Genomic DNA, 24,480 nt, shown 5'->3' with positions numbered 1-24,480 from the left:
GTTAGGATGGATTGTCAAAAGAGCAACAAAACCATTCAAACTTAACTCATAGTTATGGGGCAATAGCTACACCTAGAAAAATAGTACCTGGGCCTTGTTGATAAAGAACCTCAGGGCTTTCTGCTGCTTGGTAATATGAACTGCCATTTATCTACAGAAACTCTAGCAAATCTCAACAGGAGCTCCTGCTAGATCTGATGTGGTCCATATGGCCAGAACTCCCAGCCTATGGTCGAAAGGCTGCCCAGTTTGTGGATCTACTAGGATATTTCTCCTTGAAAACTCCACAAACAGAGAAAAAGGTAACAGTTGATTTATGCTCAAAAGGGCTAACTTGTCATTTTAACCTTTTTTCCCCCCTCTCTTTAAAAGACATATATATATATATTTTCATTGATTTCAGAAAGGAAGGGAGAGGGTGAGAAAGATAGAAACATCAGTGATGAGAGAGAATCATTGATTGGCTGCCTCCTGCACTCCCCTTACTGGGGACCGAGCCTGCAACCTGGGCATGTGTCGAACTGACCAGGAATCGAACTGTGACCTCCTGGTTCATAGGTCGACGTTCAACTGCTGAGCCACACCAGCTGGGCTAACCTTTTTTCTCTTGAGTTAAGAACATTATGACCAACACCCAAAGGGGTGAATATACAAAACCTCTTGTAAAAATATATGTGTACTCCCAGTGTGTATACTATGTAGATAATATACACTAGCACATAAGTACAATCTGAAATTGGTTTAGCCAGTAGAAGTAGATCAAGCGGGAAGAAAATGCAACTCATTAAAATTGCTTGGGAAAGACTGTGCTTCTCTGGATTTCTAACAGCTCTGATTACATTCCCCAGAGTGTTTCTGTAATTATATAACCTTTTTCTTAAAAAAAAAAATTTTTTTTATTGAATTTTTACAGAGAGAAAGGGAGAGGGATAGAGAGTTAGAAACATTGATGAGAAACATCAATCAGCTGCCTCCTGCACACCCCCCAGTGGGGATGTGCCCGCAACCAAGGTACATGCCCTTGACCGGAGTCGAACCTGGGACCCTTCAGTCTGCAGGCCGACGCTCTATCTACTGAGCCAAACTGGTTAGGGCAATTATATAACCTTTTCATGGCTTCTCCTTGAGAATCAAACTTGGTCTAAAAAGATGGACTATCATAAGATTGTGGGAGCTTCTAAAGAAGATAGAATCCTTTAAACGATTAGGAATTAGGCCCAGCTTTGTATGATTCTGATGGAGGCTGAGAAGTCTGGTACTTCTGGGGCGGTATTATCTAGAAAGCAGAAGACAGAAGTCTTTTCCAGTAAGACTTCCCTTGGGCTTTAACTATGGTCCTTTATTGACTTCTGTTTCAGTTGAAGGAATATTCACAGAAGGCTGTGGAGATTCTGCGGACTCAAAACCATATTCTTACCAACCATCCCAACTCCAACATTTACAAGTGAGCTTTGTTCTGCTTTCTCCCTATTGAAGATCAGCCAAATGGCTCTCTCAACGTTGATTGGCTCTAACATGCGAATCAATATGCCCCTGTCTAGTTGGTCTTTGAATCCCTCCCTCATAGCTGGGGCCTTGCACATAGAAGTTACTCAAAATATAATTGCTGAATTTGGGTTTGGTAAGCAGTAATTAAAAAAAAAAAAGATCTCTAGTTTCCAGAGTCTAAGTATAAATAAAATAAGACAAGTTTACAGAAAATGGCTGCATTAAAAAAAATTTTTGAAAGAGAACATTGGTTAAACTGACAGTTTATTGTTTCCAGGGTTTAATAGTGACTGTTCTTTTTTTCCCTTCTAACTTTATTGAGGTATAGTTTCCATAGGACAGAATTCACCTATTTTAAATACATAATTCAATGATGTTTACTATTTTTAATTGTGACTCTGAGTCAAACCGTAAACTTTTTAGGATTCCCCCTGACCTCGGGACAGCTCAGAAACAGGAAACTTCTATTTGAAATTTCCTTCCTATAGCTTCTCAACCCTGTTGGCATTTCTCACATGTCTTTATGTTCTTACTAGGGTGGGGATTGCCTTGGGGAATATTGAGCCATGGCCTTTTTCATGGCTTCTTTATGAAGCTCAGTGCTTTCTAAGATGAAAATTTCTATATATGCTGAGACTGGTTTCTTCTTTAGCACCTTGTCTGGCTTAGTGGAGTTTGATGGCTATTACCTGGAGAGTGATCCCTGCCTGGTGTGTAATAATCCAGAAGTGCCGTTTTGTGTAAGTGACATCTTCAACGTGGATCGTCCTGAGGCTCACAGGGCCAGTGGGTTTCTTCCTTCCAGAGATTGGTTGTTACTGCATAGGTGTTCTCCTAATGCTTGGTCGCCAGGGGTATGAATCCTTACCTGCTACACTTGTTACCTTAAATAGAAATTTCATCCATGGATGAAGAGTGGGTTACAGTGATGAATTTTGAAGAAGACAGGATGAGCCGTTAGCCTTGAACTAATACAGTGTTTTGTGTGTCCTCTTGTGTTTAGTATATCAAGCTGTCTTCCATTAAAGTGGACACCCGGTACACCACCACCCAGCAGGTTGTGAAGCTCATTGGCAGCCACACCATCAGCAAAGTGACGGTGAAAATTGGAGACTTGAAGCGGACCAAGATGGTGCGAACTATCAACCTCTATTACAACAACCGAACTGTGCAGGCCATTGTGGAGCTGAAAAACAAGTACGGGCTCTTTGGACTTGGGGGTGGGGGGCTGGTAAGGCTTCCCACCTGTTGTTGGCTTTGATTGCTGGGATCCGGTAAAGTAGCGCATCCCTAAAGGTCCAGTTATCCTCTTATCCACTTCAGTCATGACTGGGGGACAAAAGTGAAATGCCAGTTCCTAAGGATGTCAACAAAGATTATTTTAAAATCATGTCCAGGGGGCCGTCGGGGTCAATGGAAGTTCATCAACAGCTTGCCTAGGGAGGGGAAGCTTAGTGAGGGGCACGCCAGGTTTCTCATAGCCAGGTTAACTAGAGCATTTTCATTTTTTTTTTTTTTTTTTTTAAATTAAATCTTTATTGTTCAGATTATTACATTTGTTCCTCTTTTTCCCCCCCATAACTCCCCTCCTTCCAGCTCCCACCCCACCCTCCACCCTCACTCCCCACCCACTGTGTTCATCCATAGGTTCATGATTTTTGTCCAGTCACTTCCCGCATCTCCCACACCCCTTTTTCCCCCAAGAATAGTCAGTCTATTCCCTTTCTATGTCCCTGATTCTATTATAATCACCAGTTCATTCTGTACATCAGGTTATTTATTCACTTGATTCTTAGATTCATTTGTTGATAGATGCATGTTTGTTGTTCATAATTTGTATCTTTACCTTTTTCTTCTTCTTCCTCTTCTTAAAGGATACCTTTCAGCATTTCATATAATACTGGTTTGGCGGTGATGAACTCCTTTAGCTTTTCCTTATCTGTGAAGCTCTTTATCTGACCTTCAATTCTGAATGATAGCTTTGCTGGATAAAGTAATCTTGGTTGTAGGTTCTTGGTATTCAGCACTTTGAATATTTCTTGCCATTCCCTTCTGGCCTGCAAAGTTTCTGTTGAGAAATCAGCTGACAGTCGTATGGGTATTCCCTTGTAGGTAATTGAGCCTCTTTCTCTTGCTGCTTTTAAGATTTTCTCTTTGTCTTTTGCTCTTGGCATTTTAATGATGATGTGTCTTGGTGTGGTCCTCTTTGGATTCCTTTTGTTTGGGGTTCTCTGCGCTTCTTGGACCTGTAAGTCCATTTCTTTCACCAGGTGGGGGAAGTTTTCTGCCATTATTTCTTGAAATAGGTTTTCAATATCTTGCTGTCTCTCATCTTCTGGCACTCCAATGACTCTGATATTAGACCGCTTAAAGCTGTCCCAGAGGCTCCTTACACTATCTTCACACTTTCGGATTCTTTTTTCATTTTGCTTTTCCAATTGGGTGTTTTTTGTCGAATCTTTGGTTTGATTATTGTACTCCTCTGGTCTGCTATTGGGTATAATATTCTTTATTTCAGTCCGTGTATGCTTACTTTCTAATTTCTTTATCGTAGCATCGAGGGTCTCATTAGTTTTCGTGAGGCTCTGCACAAATTTATGGCAAGCCCTCAAAATTGCGATTCTTAGCTCCATATCCTCCATTTCTGTCATGTTTCTTTGTCTCCGCATCTTTTATGCTTTCTTGGTGCACCCCCTTGTGGTCTATGTGCGCAGTCTTGTTCTAGCCAAGCCTTAATTGTTGTAGTTAACACTAGAGGGGTTTGACCACCAGGCCGGCTGGCTGTGGAAATCGGCTGTGTGGAAAACGTCTGCCTTCTGGGGAGGTGCTAATCCAGCCTTTGCCTGAGGCAATCGGCAAATGGCTGTGCGCAGGTTTTGGGCGGGGCGGGATCAACAGGGCGGGCGGAGGGAGCAGTTATGGCCACGCTCAGTCCCGTTCCCAGAGGCTCTGCTTCTCAGAACCCCGGCAGCCGCTGCAAACCTCGGAGAGAAAGCTGCCCTCAGGTCCCAACTGATGCCGGATAATCCCGCTTCTCCCGTTTGAGTCTGGGTCCCTAGAGACTCGCCCGGATTGTTATGGGTTGGCTCAACGAGATAGACCACCGACTCAGAATTTAAATTTGAAAGCCGTTTATTAAGCTGGCCAGCTGACCACAGCCCGTACCTTCCCCCTCTGGGAAGCCTCGCGGCATGTGGCAAAGAGCAAGTGTGCATTATGATTTTTATAACAAAACAGTGTTACCTTAGAAGCTCACAGAAAGTTCATAAGCACAAAGGGGGGGTAAACAGAGTCACACCTGACTAGTCTAAGACAATCTAGCAATTTTTCTTCCATGGTTCCTAACCCTGCAACTCCCCTCCATACGTCAGTCCCTCCTCCCAGCACATACACAATCCTCATATCCTGGCAACACAATCCTTCATATGTCAGTCCCCCCTCCCAGCACATTCTGTAACCCTTCCATGGCGCAGTCCCTCACCCTAGCACATTCCCTACTGGTCTTATGCCCGAATCAAATCTTTGATTCAGCGCCCTCCTCTACGTTATGAAATTGAGGAGGCATTTGGCAATGTAGGGGTCAAGCCGCCGGGGAAGAGTCTGGCATTTGATGGTGAAGAATTGGCCAGGGTCTCGGCCACTGACATAGAGTCTTAGTTTCTATGTCTTTCTCCTTCCCATTGGTCAGTTCACCAGGTGAGAGGCATGAGGAGGACGGGGTTACAATTTCCAGTGCCTCTTTCCTGTGACTTTGATGGCAGTTGGAGCGCTCAGCACCACCTGGTAGGGTCCATTCCATCTAGGTTCTAGGCTGCCAGGGTCGTGCCGTTTCACCCAGACGAGGTCACCCGGAGAGAAGGCAGGCTGCGTTGGACTGGTTCTCAGTGCGTCCTCCTCCGGTAGGGCTCTCACCACCCGTTGTGCTGACGTGGCGCTGCTCTGCAAAGCCTGTAAGGACTTAAGCAAACTTTGGGTAGACGGCTGGGCAATTTCTTCCTCCCTTAGGCAGGGAAGAAGAGGTGGCGGCCTACCAAACATAATTTCAAAAGGGGTGAGTCCTTTTATATACGGGGTGCACCTAGCTCTGAGGAGGGCAAAAGGAAGGAGACTTACCCAGTTTTCGCCAGTCTCTAATTTTAACTTAGTTAATGTTTTCTTTAAGATCCAATTTATTCTCTCTACCTGTCCAGAACTCTGTGGTCTATAAACACAATGCAATTTTCAAGTAACTCTTAGGGGCTTAACTATGGATTGTAACATTGGCGATAAACGCCAGGCCATCGTCGGACCCCATGCATAGTGGCAGGCTAAACCGGGGGACAATTTCAGTGAGGAGTTTTCTAACTACTACCTGTGCTGTCTCTGCCTTGGTTGGGTATGCCTCAGGCCACCCAGAGAAGGTATCAATGAAAACCAGCAAGTATTTACACCCTCCTTGTCCTCCTGGTATCTCGGTGAAGTTCACTTCCCAGTGTTCTCCGGGTTTCTGACCTCGGATTCGCTGTCCCGGAGCGGCCACAACAGGGGGCCCTTGATTCATTCGGGCACACACTTGGCACCTTCTAGCCAACTCTTGAGATATTTTCTGGAGCCCTGGGATGTAAAATTCTCTTCCCAGTAGTTCTGATAGCTTCATTCCCCTGAGGTGGGTGCTCTGGTGGGTCTGGGAAGTGATGGTCTGCCCCAGGGCTTCTGGCATTATAGGCCTCCCATTTGGCAGAATTAGCCATTCAGCCTCTCCTTCCCGGGCCCTTAGTTTCTCAGCTAGCCTCTGCTCCTCTGGCAGATGAGTAGGCTTCTCTGGGAGCCTCCGTGCTGGCAGGGCTACGAGAACTTCTAGGGGCCCTACTGGTCTTTTAGTCAATTCCCTGGCCCCTATATGGCTGCCAGGTGGTTAAGTATCTCAGGAGCTTTTTCCTTTCCTCCTGAGGTCAGGAGACTTCTTTAAGGTGGCTCCCGTGTCCTCCTGTAAGGGCAGTGTGAGGAGATATATCCCTGTAGTCCCTGGGTAGGACTGGCAGGGCCAGTGCCGGGGCGCTTACCAGGGCTTCTTAGATCTCTCCTGGCTCCTCCTCATGTGCCCCCCGCTACCGGGTACCTTCCTCTATGAAGCTGCTCCGGTAGTCCGTGTAGAGGGTCTCATCCGGATCCTGCAGGGCTGGTCCACGAGGTCCTCACGGAGGGAAGTGAGGGTAGTCAGTGTCTCCTCGCAGTCAGGCAAAGGGGCCTCTGCCTTCTCGTCAGGGAGGAGTGTGGCAGGGTTCAAGGCAGCTGTTTTCAGGAAGCTGAAATGTTTACTCTTTTTCTCTTTCTCTACCAGAGGGCCTGAGTGAGTGCTAGGAGTTCCACAAGGAAGTCCACCTTTTGGCCCCCCACTGTCAGGGTCATTCTGGGCTCCTGGGGGCCAGCTGAGCCCCAACAACCCCAATCCACCTCCTCCACCAGCATGTTCAGGGCACTCCCTTTTCCAATGTCCTTCCTTTCTGCAAAATGCACATTGATTTTTCCCAAGCCTAGGTTGGACTCCTTTTCTTCCGCGAGGCTTTTCTTTGCCCTTGTTGTCTCTCCGGCCCCTTGGGCCTTCCTCCTCGCTCAGGGACAGGAGGACCTTGGCCATCCGGGTGTTTAAACCTGCTGTCGGGTCCTCCTGATTGTCAAAAACCTTCTGGGCCACCTCAACCAACTTAGAGATTGATTTCCCCTCAAAGCCTTTTAACTTTTGTCATTTTTTCCTAATATTTGGGGCCGACTGGGAAACAAATGCAACATTGACAGCCCTCTGACTTTCCGGGGCATCAGGGTTAGGCCCCTGGACTGTCTCTGTCACCTTAGAGAGGTTTGTGGGTCTCCAAGCAGCAGCTCGGATGCCCCCTAATAGAGTCTGGCGATACCGATCGAGAGCCTCCTTTCCCCTCTCACTATTGGGGTTCCAGTTGGGTTGCCTGGAGGGAAACAGAGCCTTTAATCTGTCTTTTATTTGTTCTTTCAGAATGGACTAAAGGAGCTTTATTTCCCTACAGGGTCTTATATGTCATAGGACCTCACAGGGTCTGTAATTCCTGTAACAGAGGGCTAGTATTCACCACTTTATTAACCCCTCTGTTCTAGACAGGCCTTCCCCAGTTTCCTACAGTTGAGGTTTTGTGCCACCCCTGACATGGGCATGGTCACACAGGCCTGTAAGACAGTATACAGGTTGCTAACTGTCAACTGTCTCTCAATAGAGACCAAAATTTAATGGGTATTCTTCTTTGCCCACCTGGGCAACTGCCCTCTTGGCAGCTAGACACCTTTTACTTTTTGGGTTCATTCCACATAGCCTTTTTCCAGGACAGTTTACACATAGGCCAGTTCTTTCTAGCCACAAATACAGCTTGTCCAATTTCCTTAAAATGTATTCTGGCACAGGAGAAAGTTGTTTTGCTGTACATAGGTAGCTTAATCCCTATACAACTGGGCTTGGACCTCTGCCTAGCAAATTGCAGTCTATAAGTTCAATGTGCAGCCTCCGGTCCTCCTAACCCAACGATTTTTCGGCCAGTCTCTGAGTCAGACTTCTCCTCTCTTGGAGAATTTCAAAGTCCCGATGGCTCCCAGGTCTAGGGAGAGTGCCCTTCTCTGTTTATTAGTTACAGGGCCCTGCTTTCCTTGTCTTCCCACCAGTCCCCTTTATGGCAGAACAGTGACCAGGCCTCTTTGAAGGGAATGTACTGGAAGGGGATATCAGCCCCTCCTCTTCCAGCAGCAACAGGTACTAAACCCTTTCAGTACATTTGCAAGCAGGGAACTTTTACTAACTCTATCTGCAGCTTTCATAGATCTCAGGCTTGCTGCTCTATTCCTGGGGCTGTAGGAAGGCTAGTACCAGTCACTGGCTTACGGCTTAACTGCTGTAGCCTGCAAGCCAAAAGCCCAAGTACTTTCTCGCTGCTACTGCTGCTGCTTCTTCTTTTTTTTTCTTTTTTAGGGCCACTGCAGGCAGCTCAGGCATCCAGCCTCCCTTCTTTGTTCATTTACTCCCCAATCTGGTCTGGAGCTGGGAATAGCGCCTTGGTCTGCCTTGCTTCCCCAGAGGGCTGCCTGTCTAGCCCCAGATCTAGAGGGCCGGCCTGCCGTAGGAACTGCAGGACTGGCAGATGTCGCAAGGTCCTGGAGGTTCTCCCCCTCTCTCCCTGAAGGACCGGGGGAGCTTTTCCCTTCTGGGGCCCGGCCAAAAGAATTGTCTGTCTCTGTCCCAACTTTTCCTCGGGAGGCAAGCCCTCATTTACCGGGGTTTCTTGGACAATATGTCAACCTAAACTTGAATATAAGGAATTTGATTAGGATGCCCCGGGCGGCCGTTATGACGTAATGGACCCGGTAGGCAGTGGTCAGATCAAAAGACCCTGCATCCGGCCACCCTTCCTGGAAAGTGGGCCACTCCCATTCACAGAATCGCTGTAAATCAAAAGCATTAATATTATAACCTTTAAATTTACCCTAGAACTTCAGTTTAATACAGTAAATTACAACCTAGGTAAGAGCAGCTGATAGACAGAAATCTTTATTAACTAAGTGGGCTGATTCTCCTTAACAGTGAACAAAAGACTCTGAGAAAAATAATTCTCGCAGCTGCCGAGAGACTATTTGCAGACTGCCAAGGGGCCAGCCCAAACGTTCAGCCAAGCGTATCAACAGAAAGCAGAATAAATCAAAGTAGCTCTTACTTTACACAGACCAGTAATGATTTACACTTTCTTAATAGACCAGCCCAGGCTGGAGCTGTATCCAGTCTCCCTTCTCTGTAGTAATTTGGCCAGTCCCACACAAACAAACTTTGCCCCGACCCCATGATGACCGGTGGCGAGAGACAGACAAGGGAAGGGGTGACCTGTTTTCACAGATCCTCACGCAGGTGCCCGCCTGGCCGCGTCCCTTGGGAGCTTAGATTCGTCGTAGCTAAGGTGCACCCGTATAAACCCCGGGCCTGGTCACCTCCACATGGGGGTGAGTCACCGTTATGCCATATGACGAATCGCGGAACCGCAGGTTGGGGCCCACTCGGACTCCGTAACCGAAGTCGTGGAGCCACATAAAGGAGAGGAGAGGGCAGGCCCCCTCCCTCCACACTCACACACTTTCACCAGACATTCACTCAGAGTTTAAACAATCCACCCAATTCCTAACCATTTCCTGATTCCTGAGGGAGCTCTATAGCTTCCCGGGAGGTGATCAAGCTCCCCTTCCACTCACCCGGAGTGGGCCTGACTGATAGGGGGTCGACAAAGATGACTGACCCTATCCCATTTGACAAAGACAAAGACAACAAATAACAAAGACAAAATAAATCAGCCAAATGCAACCTAAGGTTGCCCGGAACCTGCAGCTTGCTCCTTGGAGTCCTGAAAATTTTCAAAACACATTGCAGCAGGGTGTACACAGAAGCAGACAACTTCTTGACAACAAATACCAAGACAAACAAATACCAGACAGACAAACCCAGTGCAGCCTACAGCCGCACGAACCAGGGACCCCAGCCACCGTCGTGGCCGCGGGTCAGGACCAGGAGTACCGCTGCGTCCAGCCCTCCATATAGGTCCTTCCGTGGGACGTCCCAATTCCTGTTTAACGACCGGTCCCTTACCTCTCTCGAGAGTCCAGGTGGCTTGGTTTCTGAATTGAAAGTTTTGGGTGGACTGGAGGCCTCCTTGGTAGTCATTCTCCACAGGTGTGGGGTATCTCGCTGAGTGCCCGGCGACAACTGGGGGAGAGCCTCCTGCCTTGAATAGGGGGTCCCTCTCCTCCCTTCCGGGGGAGAGCCTCCTGCCCTAAACAAGGGGTCCCTCTCACCCCTGCTGGGGGAGAGCCTCCTGCCTTAAATAGGGGGTCCCTCTCACCCCTGCCGGGGGAGAGCCTCCAGCCCTAAGTAAGGGGTCCCTCTCCTCCCTGCCGGGTATCTCGCTGCGGGCCTCCAAATGTTATGGGTTGGCTCAACGAGATAGACCACCGACTCAGAATTTAAATTTGAAAGCCGTTTATTAAGCTGGCCAGCTGACCACAGCCCGTACCTTCCCCCTCTGGGAAGCCTCGCGGCATGTGGCAAAGAGCAAGTGTGCATTATGATTTTTATAACAAAACAGTGTTACCTTAGAAGCTCACAGAAAGTTCATAAGCACAAAGGGGGGGTAAACAGAGTCACACCTGACTAGTCTAAGACAATCTAGCAATTTTTCTTCCATGGTTCCTAACCCTGCAACTCCCCTCCATACGTCAGTCCCTCCTCCCAGCACATACACAATCCTCATATCCTGGCAACACAATCCTTCATATGTCAGTCCCCCCTCCCAGCACATTCTGTAACCCTTCCATGGCGCAGTCCCTCACCCTAGCACAGGATCTGGAGCCCAGAGTCTGAGACTCACTCCCGGCAGAAAACGATAACCGCGCCCTCAGCCACCAGCCCGCTTTCGCGCGCACCTCGGTACCTTTGTATTTTCCACACTGCGCCGCCTCTGAGCCTCGATTTGCTGTTCTCTTTCCTTCTAGTTGTAGAGTCTCTCTTCAGCCAGCCTTCCTGTGGTTCTGGGTGATGTCCGTTCAGTCTTTTAGTTGTATTTTTGAAATGGTTGTTTGCGGCAGCAGTCTCCGGTGTTTACCTACGCCGCCATCTTGGTCTCTCCCATATTCACTTTATTGACTGCTGAAGTTTAGTCTCTGATGCTTCTTCCAGCCTTCTCTGATACTGTCTTTCTGAGGCTTTTCTCCGGTAGACATCATCTGGGCCCTGGAAAACATGCCCAACCGAGGTCGCGGAGAGGGGTGCGGAGAAACCAGGGCCGACGGGAGCTGCCTCAGCCCCTGGACTAAAGCGTCCAGGTGGCGGCGACGCCGTCCTGCCTGCCCTTGCAGAGTCCAGCGGTCGAGTTCACCGCGCCATCGCCCGAGCATTTTCATTTTTATATAAAACCGTCTACATTGGGAAGCAGTTGTCATTTTTTGGATTTAGATGCTATTCTCTTGCTCACAGAGCAGGCAATATTTCTACAGAAGTTTTTCTAGTACACTGTCCTTCCATTTCTGCATGGTGCCTCCCCTCTGTATCTGCTGATGTTGGGTCTTTCTAGCTCATGGATGCCAATGTTTGAATCGGGGCAAGTCATATATGGGCTAAAGAAGGTACTAGCAGGTTACATTGTTGACTTTTACCGAGACAGATATCTTTTTTAAAAAAAATATATTTTATTGATTTTTTACAAAGAGGAAGGGAGAGGGATAGAGAGTTAGAAACATCGATGAGAGAGAAACATCAATCAGCTGCCTCCTGCACACCCCCTACTGGGGATGTGCCTGCAACCACGGTACATGCCCTTGACCGGAATCGAACCTGGGACCCTTCAGTCTGCAGGCCGACACTCTATCCACTGAGCCAAACCAACCAGGGCCAGAGACAGATCTCTTGTTGAAGTCTCAGGCATTGCTGTTGGGCATGAGTAGATACTGCCTGAATATTAAGACTATGGTGCTGCCTGGCCAGTGTTGCTCAGTGGTTGAGCATAGACCCATGAACACGGTTCGATTCCCTATCAGGCAGCTCATCGATGTTTCTCATCAATGTTTCTAACTCTATTCCTCTCCCTTCCTCTCTGTAAAAAATCAATAAAATATATTTTTAAAAAAAGATGTTCCATATGATAATTTTAATGCCCACACATGCCCAGGTTGCGGGTGGAGAACAGAGCCTACCCACCACCTGGTAAGTGCTTAGTAAAAGTTGGCTCTAATTGTAATTACCTGCCTTTTCTCTCTATGAGTCTGTTTGCTACTTGGTCCAGATTCTGGTATGTCCCTCTGCTTCTTTAAAGCAACCTGAGCTTTATCCGTCCGAGGTAGTTGTCGTGATGGGAACTTATGGCAGTCGTCATCATGCTCCTCTGAGGGTACAGGCTCCAGTGTGGTACACTTTTGGAGTAAGGTCTTCCCTTGATAAGAACTTCTGTTTTTCCGGAATCTCAAAAATTATCATATGGAACATCTTTTTTTTTTTTTTAATGTATTTTTTTTATTTTTTTACAGAGAGGAAGGGAGAGGAATAGAGAGTTAGAAACATTGATGAGAGAGAAATATCCATCAGCTGCCTCCTACACACCCCCCACTGGGAATGTGCCCGCAACCAAGGTACATACCCTTGACTGGAATTGAACCTGGGACCTTTCAGTCTGCAGGCCGATGCTCTATCCACTGAGCCAGACCAGTCAGGGCCCTATGGAACATCTTAAAGCACTTGTATGTTCTATCCTTTTTTATAGAGAAAGGGTAGTAGAAAGTATTTTAAAAATTAGGGTGCTATTATTTGCCAGATGTCCTGCTCTTAGAGTAACCACTTCATTGCCCTAGAAAAATACGTAGGAACAATCTTTATTTCATCAGACCGTCATCACTGAGCCTTAAATGAGAGGCCGTCTTGTCTCTGTCCCTCTATCTGACACTGTCTCTCTTAGGCCTGCTCGCTGGCACAAAGCCAAGAAGGTTCAACTGACCCCTGGGCAGACAGAGGTGAAGATTGACCTGCCCTTGCCCATTGTGGCTTCCAACCTGATGATTGAGTTTGCAGACTTCTATGAAAACTACCAGGCTTCCACAGAGACCCTGCAGTGCCCACGCTGTAGTGCCTCCGTCCCTGCCAACCCAGGGGTGTGCGGCAACTGTGGAGAGAATGTCTACCAGTGTCACAAATGCAGGTAAGCGAGTAGTTGTCGCCGGGCTAGGGCCATGAACATTCCTTGTGTCTTTCTGTTACGAGACAGTGTGGGCAATTTCAGTGTCTGAGTTAGAGGATTATGGGTACAAATCCATAATGTGAAGTACAAAGGCAGAGAAGGAAGGAGACGGGGAAGAGTGGAGTGTGTGTGTGTATGTTTGCCCAACCTGTGATGGGTGGGGGGTCCCTAAGTTTAGTTCTTGGTCTTCCTTTCTTGTTATCTGGTTGCTTAAGTCATAGAGTATAGACATGATAAAATCCGTTTCCTCCCTGGGTCATCCCTACACCACCAAACTTCTGCTGCTCCCCTGACCCAAACACTTTGGTTCTTCAGATCCATCAATTATGATGAAAAGGATCCCTTCCTCTGCAATGCCTGTGGCTTCTGTAAATATGCTCGCTTCGACTTCATGCTCTATGCCAAGCCTTGCTGTGCAGTGGATCCCATTGAGAATGAAGAAGACCGGAAGAAGGTGAGGCCACTTCTGTCCTAGACTCAGGCTTTGATCTGAGCTTTCTCTGCAGCTGGTGTAGGATGTGTGCTTTTCCTTCAAGCCCCAATCTTCCTCAACTCAGGACTATTTTCAGGGCCAAGGTTTTGGGTGGAAGCAAATAATGAAGTGAGACATATTGAAACACATGGTTGGCCTAGGATTTTGGAGATACGTTGGTAATAAACTAGAATATCTCAAGGGGCAAATAACTTTAAATTTGGAAAGGTGGAAAGGAGCCGGGTGGCTTGCCATGCATTTTTTCCATGGACTGCTTCGTATTGCAGCTGTGGGTCTTCCCTCAGTATTAGACTATTCAGGGGCCACTTCTCAGCCAGCATGATGTGATGGGACTGGATTTTAGAGAAGTGAAAAGGGGTGGGCTTTGGAGTCAAAGGATCAAAATTCCAGTTCCAGCTGTACATTTTACTACTGTGTGAACTGCCATAAACCACTTTCCAGCATTGCATGTTTATATGTATGTGGTATTATATATGTACATTGAATTTTATTAAAAGTATTTAGAAATAAGATGCCTGCCCCACAGGATTATTCTGAAGAAGAGAAAGAATGTATGGAGCACAGTACCTGCCCTATAGGAAGTGTTTCAGTGAACAGATCCCTCAGGGAAAGCCATCGCAATGAAAATCCTTCATGCGCTCATCCATGTCTTTTCCTGTCTAGGCTGTTTCCAACATCAATACACTTCTGGACAAAGCTGATCGAGTATATCATCAGCTGATGGGACATCGGCCACAGCTGGAGAACCTGCTCTGCAAAGTGAATGAGGCAGCTCCTGAGAAGCCGCAGGTAATCCCAGATTGCAAGGGGCATTTGAAGAGGGTCATGATCAGAAGACTGTCCCAGGTAAGACGATCTCTCAGTGGAAGGCTGACAGCTTCCCTCTTGGATTGCAGGATGACTCGGGCTCGGCTGGGGGCATCAGCTCCACTTCAGCCAGTGTGAATCGTTACATCCTGCAGTTGGCTCAGGAGTACTGTGGAGATTGCAAGAACTCTTTCGATGAACTCTCCAAAATCATTCAGGTAGAGAAATGGGAGCGCCTTTAGAGTGTGCTATTGGGAATTGCTTTCAAAGCAGCCCTACTGCTCTTGTCCAGCAGTTCAGATCCTGGATGACTGGTTTTAAAAAATCCAGTGCCAAGATTCTATTTCCTTTTTTTGACATATGCCATTTCGGCAGGCTAGACAGGGAGTTTCAACTCCCTTCAACCAGGATGGGCCATATAACCAGTGGAATATCGATCTCCGTGGAATGGGAGGCTGCCTTTAGATAAGGAGAGCAGCTAGTATCCTTGCCACCGACATTGCTGGTGTGCCTTCTTTGCCACATGTACCTGCGGTTCTGACCTTTGTCTGTTCTTTTTGAGAATCTGACAATGGAATTAAAAGCATCTGCCTGTGATCAGAGGCTATTCTGACTCTGCCCCTTACCTTGGTCAAGCCAATCCCTCTAAGCCTGTTTTCATCTCTCTGAAATGGGGATAAAGTATCTAACTGGTGGGATTATCAAGAAGGTTAAATTAGAAATACATGTAAAAGTTTTTTTTCCAAACCAAAGCTTTCTAGTTAACTTCCTCTTCCTCCTTATTTTAATAGCTAATTTCTTTTTCTTTTGTCTATTTTTTCCTTAGAAAGTATTTGCTTCACGCAAAGAGTTGTTGGAATATGACCTGCAGCAGAGGGAAGCGGCCACCAAGTCCTCCCGGACCTCTGTGCAGCCCACCTTCACTGCCAGCCAGTACCGGGCCCTATCCGTCCTGAGCTGTGGCCACACGTCCTCTACCAAGTGCTATGGCTGTGCCTCGGCCGTCACTGAACATTGTATCACACTGCTGCGGGCCCTGGCCTCCAATCCAGCCCTGAGGCACATCCTCGTCTCCCAGGGCCTAATCCGGGAGCTCTTTGATTACAATCTTCGCCGAGGCTCTGCGGCCATGCGGGAGGAGGTCCGCCAGCTCATGTGCCTCCTAACTCGGTCAGCCTGCCTGCATCGTGGTGGGGCTAGTATTCCTGCTAACACCAGGGTTGATGGCAGCAGTGTTGCTGGGAACACTAGAGGGTGCAAAGAATTATGCTTCTCATTGCCAGACAGTTTGGCTAGTTTATCATGGAGGAGAAAATGGGGAGCTGTCCAGGGTATAGATCAGTGGTTCTCAGCCTTCCTAATGCCGCGACCCTTTAGTACAGTTCCTCATGTTGTGGTGACCCCCAACCATAAAATTATTTTCGTTGCTACTTCATAACTAATTTTTCTAATGTTATGAATCGTAATGTAAATATCTGATATGCAGGATGTATTTAGGTGACCCCTGTGAAAGGGTTGTTCGACCCCCAAAGGGGTCGCGACCCACAGGTTGAGAACTGTTGGTGTAGATGAATGAACTTAGGGATGTTTGAAACCCTGTGTAAGTAGTGTAATTGGCTTATACTCGGCTTGTTGGTTTCAGTGTGGTTTCCTGAGGAAATGGTCTCTGAGTTCTGGTGAGGGGGAGAAGGGAGTGACTGGGCACTTGAACTTAAAACTCACCCAAAAGAAGACAGTGGAGCCTAGTGGTTAAGAACTTGAACTCTGGGTCAGAAAGACCCAGGCTTAGTATCTGGTACTTTGTACTGTGGGCCTTAGACAAATTACTTAACTCCTAGAGCCCAAGTTTTCTTCATCTGAAAAATACTGACAATAGTGAATACCTTCAAGACTCATGGTGAGGATGAAATGGAAATGATTCGTGTAATAACTCATGTTTGTTGAGTACTTAAAGAATGCCGATACAGTGCCCAGAGCTGGATGTGGATATATACTGAGTATATGACTTAAACTCTGGAATGGGTTGGGTGGTTGGTAAATATTGTATTGTTTATTCACTCATTTAGCAAATATTTATTGACCATCTGCTGAAGGCCAGGCACTGTGGTAGACTCTGAGGTTCCAGTGGTAAATGAAACGAAGTCCCAGTCCTCATGGAGCCTACATTCTAGATGGGAGAACTGCAGTGGACAGATAATTCCACAGCACAGTGTCAGGAGGTTAGATTGTGAGGAGAAGTAAAGCTGGGGTGGTGACCCTCATTGTGGAAGGGGTTGCTGTACAGGATAGGGTGGTCCAGGGAGACTTCTGAGGGTGTCATACTTGAGCAAAGAGCTGTGTAAAGTAGGAGCAAGGTGTTCTACATGCATAGGAAACACATGTGGAAGACTGAGAGGCAGGGCTGCGTCAGGAATGGAGGAGGAACAACAGGGAGGCCCATGTAGCTGGAGGGAAGCACCGTGGGAGAAACGGGAGAGTGGGAATTAGTGAGGGGTCTCTAGGGGCCAGATCCTGAAGGATTTTGTAGGCCATTTTAAGGACTTTGGATTTTTAGAAAGTATTGGAAAGCAAGAAAGTGATATGATACAATTTACGTTTTTTTTGTAATAGTTAATGTAGACATTATTACAAAGGGGCATGGATGCCTTGTGGGAAATGGAGGCAGTTGGAGAAGTTAAGGAAAGAGTTGTGGCCAAGACTTGAGTGTGAATGCCTGGATCTGGCGACTGTGATACATCACCTGGCACCTGAGCGCTCTGCAGCCTGGGACATGGGTGGGGACACAATCTCCCCTATGTTGGTGCTGCTCCTCCCCAGTCGGTCTCCCAGGAAAGGCGGCTGTGACATGTGCTTTTTACTACACACAAGGGTCTTGTGGGCCAACCCTGTAGTTGCCCCTGGGAAGGCCAGGTAGCCCTAGACATCGATTTCCTCTTATTTGGGCTCCTTCAGGTGGGAAGAAGGGGCACAGCCAGTGGTGAGTAACGAGACCCTGTGTTTTGCTTCTGCAGAGACAATCCAGAAGCCACCCAGCAAATGAACGATCTGATCATTGGCAAAGTCTCCACAGCCCTGAAGGGCCACTGGGCCAATCCTGATCTGGTAAGCAGGACAGGTGTCCCCGCTGACTCCTCCCTCACTTTCCTTCTTCGTTCCCTCGCTTCCTCCCTGCCAGTCCCATTGTCATGACTGAACAGCATGTTTGCTTGTAGAGCTCATGTCCCAGAGTGATTTTGCCAGGTTAGACCCAAATCCACACAGAAAAGAGAAGTGGGTGGTCTGCCGCCTGGAGTACAAGGGCCTCCCTCTCTCCCTTCTCTCTCTGATGATGCCACTTATGACCAAAAATTTTAGTTCTTAGTGTCTGGGTCAGAGTTTGGCCATAGCCAGTTCTGGGATTGACTTTCAGACCCTTCTCTACTCATGCCTCTTCCTGTTGGCCTCCTAGGCAAGTAGCCTTCAGTATGAAATGCTGCTGCTGACAGATTCCATCTCGAAGGAGGACAGCTGCTGGGAGCTCCGTTTGCGCTGTGGTGAGTTTGGGGAAATCTGGTTAGGAGCTTTTCAGAGAAAGGAAAGGAGGCCTCAAGGTGCAGTCCCAGACACAGAGAGGAAGGGGTGGGGGGCCTACACTTGGACAGTCTTGCGGAGCAGGTGCGAGGTGTTTTATGTTCCTGACTCTGCCTTCCTTCCTGACCCTAGCTCTCAGCCTTTTCCTCATGGCTGTGAACATTAAGACCCCCGTGGTTGTTGAGAACATTACCCTCATGTGCCTGCGGATCTTACAGAAGCTGATTAAACCACCTGCTCCAACCAGCAAGAAGAACAAGGTACTGGGTGGGGAGTCTCCGAGGGAAGGTTAGGGTGGAAGCCCTCACCATGCCCCAGCCAGCACTGTGCTCTGCCCTATCTGAACTCCCCTGACCTGGGGAAGGGGCACCATTGCTTCCTTTGCCCCAGTTAGCAGAGATGGGTTGGGATTTTTGAGAAGGTTTCTCAGAGGAAAGTCAAGGGTAAAATAAGCTCAAAAATATAGCCCGGCCGGCATGGCTCAGTGATTGAGCATCGACCTATGAGCCAGGAGGTCACAGTTCTATTCCTAGTCAGGGCATATGCCTGGGCTGCGGGCTGGATCCCCAGTTGGGGGCATGCAGGAGGCAGCCAATCAATGATTCTCTCTCAGCATTGATGTTTCTATCTCTAACTTCCTCTCTGAAATCAATAAAAATATTTTAAAAACATACACACACACACACACACACACACACACACACACAGAACAAAGTGGTTGACATGGAGGACTACCTCTTTCTGCCTTCACATCAGGTGACTTGCAGCTCCCGGACAGCATGGTGTTCTTCCCGCCTCTGTGCCTCTGCCATGCGGTATGTGCAGGGATGTCTTCCATTTACCAGTATCTGACCTTGGGAAGTTATTTAACTTAGTTCCTCACTTTTTCCATCTGTAAAATGGGAATAGAGTGTCCACCTTGAAATGTTGCAAAGAATAAATGACTTAATGAAGATCAAATTCTCAGAGCAGAGTCTGGCCCAAGTTAGTCCTTAATAAATGTTAGCTGTGGCTGTATATTGTCTTCTCTGCCTAGAATGCTCCTTTGATCCTTAGCTGCTCCTCAGAAGATCCACTTCTCTGTTAGGCTGGCTGCAAGTGCCTTGAATCCAGGGACTCTCTTACTAATAATTTTTTATGTCCAGTACATAGTGTGTGTCTAGCATATAATAGCCACTCAGTAAATTATTGTTAAGTGAATGAATAAAGCCAAGTTCTTATCCTAAAATAACTAGCCAAGCCACAGATCGACTTGCCTGTACCTGCTGTACACACTATAATTTTCTCTCGGCCGTGCCTGAGGCTAGCTGCCTGTAACCCCTCGTTGTGGTTCTTGGGCCATTCCAAGACCTGCTCCATCATGACAGAGTCCCTTGATGGGAGACAGAGCCTTCATTGCAGGAAGGTTGCTTTCAGAGTGGCAAACAGTAGGGAGGAGGCTGCTGTTGAACAGTTTACTACATTTCCTCTGTCCTGGGCTGCCCAGACAGTCCTCAGGAAAGACGGGACTGAGATACCGTCCTTCCTTCCCTTTGATGAAGGTTTATTTCCCCTCAGAGCTGATTCCCAGCAAGTGAAATTGGTCCTTGTTGAATAGAAGAACCTCACCCGCACATAACTCATTTTATCCACAGTGTAAGGTGAAAGATTTCCCCAGAGTTCTTATCCTCTAAGGCTGACGCTTAGTTATAGCCCAGAGAGAGCAGCCCACAGTTCCTAAGACATTCAAGGAATCTAGGAATCTGCAGCCAACATTATTTTTATAATTATCCTAAGTTGCCCTTTGCACTCCATGGATGTTTGTGCCCATGGTGCAGAGTCACTGCTGGTAAGACTGCTGATGTCTTAGCAGAAGAGGCAGCAGCACCAGCTTCACGGGCTCTTCACTGCCATGCAGTTTCATTCCAGAGCTTCCTGATTAAATTAGTGAATCTCGACTCTTGAGTACTGATCTCCTTACTATTCAGTGGGACAGTGGGAAGTACGCACAAAGCACTTCTGCTTCACTCCAAAGTGCAAGGTTGTCTTGAGGAAACATGTGTGTGATTGTTGGAGATGCCAACTGAACCAATGCCTTTTCCGGAACCATCTGTGCTTGCAAGGACAACTGACAGGCAAATGTGGTTGCTCAGAATTGGTGCCAGCCAGACATTTTCTTGACAAATGAATAAAGTGAGCCTGTCACTTGAAGAGGAATTGATGTATTTTCCAAATGACCAGTGCATGTTACAGAATCATGCACGGGTAAAAGACGAATTTTAGTGTAATGGAATATGAAAAGTTTATTGATTGATTTTAGATTCCACATTGCAGTCAGTCTTTAAGAACCTATAATTTGTTGAATTTTGGTATAGTATCAAAGAAAAAAATCCAAAATTATTTGGAAAGCTATAAATATTTTCTTCTCTTTCCCAGCTATATATCTGTGTAGGGCTAGGTGTTTTTCATATACTTAACCCAAACAGCATGTCACTCCTGTTTGGAAGCAGAAGCCAATATGAGACTCCAGCTGTCTTATTAAGGCAGTCATTAAATTATTTTTAAAAATAGAAAATTGTGCCATTCCTTTCTCTAGATTACTTTTGTTTTGAAAAATGTAAAAAACGTCATTTAGATTGATAGGTAATGGATTTTTTTAAGAGAGTAATGAGATCCTGAAGCCAAAAAGTTTGAGAACCACTGGCTTAGAGTTCTGGTTAGTAGTGGCCCTTTCAATTCTGGAGGCTTCCCAGTGACCCCTTGAAGATTTATGTTGGGAAACTGCCAGTCAGCTTGGGGATAGGAATTAGTGTATGTGGCTATAGAATTGTCTGTAGGAAGCAGCTACATCTTACCTTGCACAATCAAATCAGTGACCTTAAGCTCAGGGTGGAGATGCTACTGCTAAATTGGGTCAGAATGCTTTAACAGGAACACGTATTTGGGATAAAGATGTGACTGTTGATCCTTCTCATCTTGTATTTGCACATGTCCCCTTGGGGTGCCAATGCCACTGTCGGAGCTGTGGCTCAAGTTGGCCTCACACGCTTTCCCTTTGTTCCACTCTCCTCCTGTAGGATGTCCCCGTGGAGGCCCTCACTACAGTCAAGCCTTACTGCAATGAGATCCATGCCCAGGCTCAGCTGTGGCTCAAGAGAGACCCCAAGGCATCCTATGAAGCCTGGAAGAAGTGTCTTCCTATCAGAGGTGTGCTTGTTTCTTCAAGACTGGGGAAATCAGTCCCTCCAACCCCTGTCCTGACAGCCCAAAATCCCCCCTCTTCTGTCACTTTCTTTTCCTTATTTCCCCCCGTACCCTTCTGCCTTCCAGGGGTAGATGGCAATGGGAAGTCCCCAAGCAAATCGGAGCTCCACCATCTCTATCTGACCGAGAAGTACGTGTGGAGGTGGAAGCAGTTCCTGAGTCGCCGGGGAAAGAGGACCTCCCCCTTGGATCTCAAACTGGGCCACAACAACTGGCTCCGGCAAGTGAGTGACCCCGCCCCGCTGCCCGGCCCCAGATCTGAGCACCTTCCCACATTTACTCTGCTTCTGTTCTTTCTCTCTGCTTTCTTGTAAAGGAATCTGCGGCCAACATTATTTTTATAATTACCTTAAGTCACAATTTGCCTTTCAAATAGGGAGTGAGTTGAGGGTCTTGGTTGCAGTCACTCCTGGCCAGAGCAGAATTTCTCTGCCGTTCTCTTCAAGCTCATCCTGCTGTCTGCTCCCTCCCTGATCACTTAATAGACAGAGCCGCAGCGCCCACCGTCCCCTTTCTCCTTCCATCTTTCATATCTTCTGCTGACCTCTCCCTCTTCTTCCTAGCTAATGTTTTAAAGGATTAACGTAATTATTGTCTATTGATATGTAAAATGAAAAATACTTGACATAGAGGTGTTCCCGAAATAGAATTATAGAAGTGTTTACTAGGGAAAATACCTGCTTGTCTTTTTCCCAGTTCGGTCATATTAGGTCTATTCTCCAAATTACCATGAAGAAGAAGGCTCCTTAGCAGCCTCTTTCCCAGTCTGGCAGTCAGATCTCATGTTAGCGGGTGATTTTTGCCTTTAACCTTTTCCTGGAAGGTGCCCAGACGACTTCTCGGGATGGGTGGTAGTTGACTGCCCTGCTGGGGGCCCTGGCGAGTTGAGCCCTGGTGAGAGGCTGTCATCTGAGCCAGGCTTTCCTCTTGGGCCCTGCAGGTGCTCTTTACTCCAGCGACGCAGGCAGCACGGCAGGCAGCCTGTACCATTGTGGAAGCTCTAGCCACCATTCCCAGCCGCAAGCAGCAGGTCCTTGACCTCCTCACCAGGTACTATTTGAGGGTGGGATGGGGAGAGTGGTCAGACTTCATCTGCCTTTTCTGCTTTCCCAGGGGAATTCATAGATAGGCGTGATGGGAGGCACACCTAAGACCACAGAAACAAAACAGTATTAAAAAGCTGAGTTTTAGTGGTAGTAGTAGTAATAGAGCACCAGCACCAGCTTATGAGCACATAAAGCTTGGCATGCATCGTCGCATTTATCTTCGAAGCAACTTGGGCTTAAAGGGGTTAATTAACTTTTCCACCAGAGGTCAGCCTTTGAGTTCAGGCAGTCTAATTTCAAAGCCTTCATTATTGAAATTATGGTACACTTGCCCATTAAGTGATTCAGTCAAAAATAGTTACGCTGCCCAAGTAATCCCTATTCATATTTTGGTGCTTGTTTAAGATGAGTATAGTTTATTGCATCCCGTTCCCTGTTGTGTGCTCTGGGTTTTCCCAAGTGGGAAGTTTGGGTATTCTCAGGAGCCTTTCCTCCGACCTGGAAGGAAGAGGGAGCGAAGGACAGCAGAAGACTAGAAAGATGGAAGGAGCATGAGGGACTAGTTGACTGTTGGAGCTGTTTGCGTTCTCTCAGTGCCTTGTCTGTCTCCATGGCAGTTACCTGGACGAACTGAGCGTAGCTGGCGAGTGTGCCGCCGAGTACTTGGCTCTCTACCAGAAGCTCATCACTTCCGCTCACTGGAAAGTCTACCTGGCAGCGCGGGGAGTCCTGCCCTATGTGGGCAACCTCATCACCAAGGTACCTTTCCTGCAGCCAGGAGAGCTCTTTCCCTTGGGGGCACTCAGGCTCTTCTCAATGTTTAAGCAATCCCTTAACATCAATGCAATTGCCCTTGGCTTCTTAGAAAGGAGTTTTGCAAAGATTCAGCTTGAGGGATCATTGGAATAAAACAGTGGTGACTACAGAGTGTCTTTTGTTGATGCTGAAAGCTCTGGACTGGTGGTGGAGGCGACGAGTGTTGGCAGTGCTGTCACACTAACTGTGCTTATCGTCCTGTTTAGGAAATAGCCCGCTTGCTGGCCCTGGAGGAGGCAACCCTGAGCACTGATCTGCAGCAGGGCTATGCCCTCAAGAGTCTCACAGGTAGAGAAAGCCTCCAGATCTTTCCTTTAGGGCACCCTGGGTGCCGTTTGGGGACTGACCCTTAGTTCCTTGGGTGCTGAGGTTGACCATATGCACATTTAAGCTCTGCATTTTTCTCTTCATCTATGGGTTTACCGTTTTGAGTTCCTGTTCTCTATTGACTAGTACACTCCTTGAGCACCTGCTCTGTGCCAACCACAAAGAGTTTTTTTCTGCTTTTGAGTTGCTCATTATCTTTTGAAGACACTGACCTTCCTTGCTTATATTCTCATTCAGAGCTTTTGCAGCAACTTTTTCCTGTCTCCACAGGCCTTCTTTCCTCGTTTGTCGAGGTGGAATCCATCAAGAGGCACTTTAAAAGTCGCTTGGTGGGTACTGTGCTGAATGGATACCTGTGCCTGCGAAAGCTGGTGGTGCAGAGGACCAAGCTGATCGATGAGACCCAGGATATGCTGCTGGAGATGCTGGAGGACATGACCACAGGTAGCACTGCCAGGGGCCTGGAGCCCAAGACCCCCGTGTCCCTTCTGGGTCTGCCTGGGCACATTAGTCCGATTTCCCTGAGTTCTGCAGAGCCAGAGGGGGGTACAGACATGTCCATGCATTCAAGTAGAGGAGGAGGAGAAACTTCTCTCAAGAGAAGACTGGTTCTTGGAGTTGTAAAATCCCAGAGCTGGGCTCAGTCAATTTGGACTTTTTATATTGTTCTTAGAGCAGAAATAGCCCGAAGCTTCTCAAGTTAGTGTCTTTCATTGGCTATGGAAAATCCTTAGCCATTATCCCTGGTCCCTGGGAACTCCCTCACTCTGTCATCCATATTTCTTCCCCTCTCTTTCATAGTGTTTACCTCCCTATGTCTTTATGCTGATTTTGGATGATTTTCTCTATTCTATTGTTCAATTTATTAATTTTTTTTCTATGCTCTATGCTACCTTTTTAATCTACCCAGTGTGTTCTTACAGTTCTATGTAGA

General features: G+C 47.3%; 1 protein-coding gene across 6 annotated transcripts in view; it reads left to right on the top strand.

Annotated features, from left to right (window-relative positions):
* UBR4 (ubiquitin protein ligase E3 component n-recognin 4) overlaps window positions 1–24,480 on the top strand; it is a 133,463-nt gene that overhangs the window by 82,708 nt on the left and 26,275 nt on the right. For all 6 annotated transcript variants that reach the window (XM_070404214.1, XM_070404211.1, XM_070404213.1 and 3 more), the window contains 18 exons: window positions 158–302; window positions 1,359–1,444; window positions 2,141–2,228; window positions 2,492–2,685; window positions 12,966–13,205; window positions 13,560–13,698; window positions 14,401–14,526; window positions 14,634–14,762; window positions 15,371–15,714; window positions 17,556–17,646; window positions 17,993–18,077; window positions 18,247–18,374; window positions 21,171–21,300; window positions 21,424–21,581; window positions 22,298–22,407; window positions 23,021–23,162; window positions 23,426–23,507; window positions 23,817–23,990. In XM_070404214.1, the coding sequence (XP_070260315.1) occupies window positions 158–302; window positions 1,359–1,444; window positions 2,141–2,228; window positions 2,492–2,685; window positions 12,966–13,205; window positions 13,560–13,698; window positions 14,401–14,526; window positions 14,634–14,762; window positions 15,371–15,714; window positions 17,556–17,646; window positions 17,993–18,077; window positions 18,247–18,374; window positions 21,171–21,300; window positions 21,424–21,581; window positions 22,298–22,407; window positions 23,021–23,162; window positions 23,426–23,507; window positions 23,817–23,990 (2,591 nt within the window). The remainder of the gene's footprint in view (window positions 1–157; window positions 303–1,358; window positions 1,445–2,140; window positions 2,229–2,491; window positions 2,686–12,965; window positions 13,206–13,559; window positions 13,699–14,400; window positions 14,527–14,633; window positions 14,763–15,370; window positions 15,715–17,555; window positions 17,647–17,992; window positions 18,078–18,246; window positions 18,375–21,170; window positions 21,301–21,423; window positions 21,582–22,297; window positions 22,408–23,020; window positions 23,163–23,425; window positions 23,508–23,816; window positions 23,991–24,480) is intronic.

Source organism: Myotis yumanensis, unplaced genomic scaffold (assembly GCF_028538775.1).
Source record: "Myotis yumanensis isolate MYYU_CA2020_CCGP unplaced genomic scaffold, mMyoYum1.0.hap1 SCAF_2, whole genome shotgun sequence".
In the NCBI taxonomy this organism is placed as follows: Eukaryota; Metazoa; Chordata; class Mammalia; order Chiroptera; family Vespertilionidae; genus Myotis; species Myotis yumanensis.
Note: the sequence above shows the minus strand (reverse complement) of the source record. Positions and strands in the feature narration are given on the sequence as shown.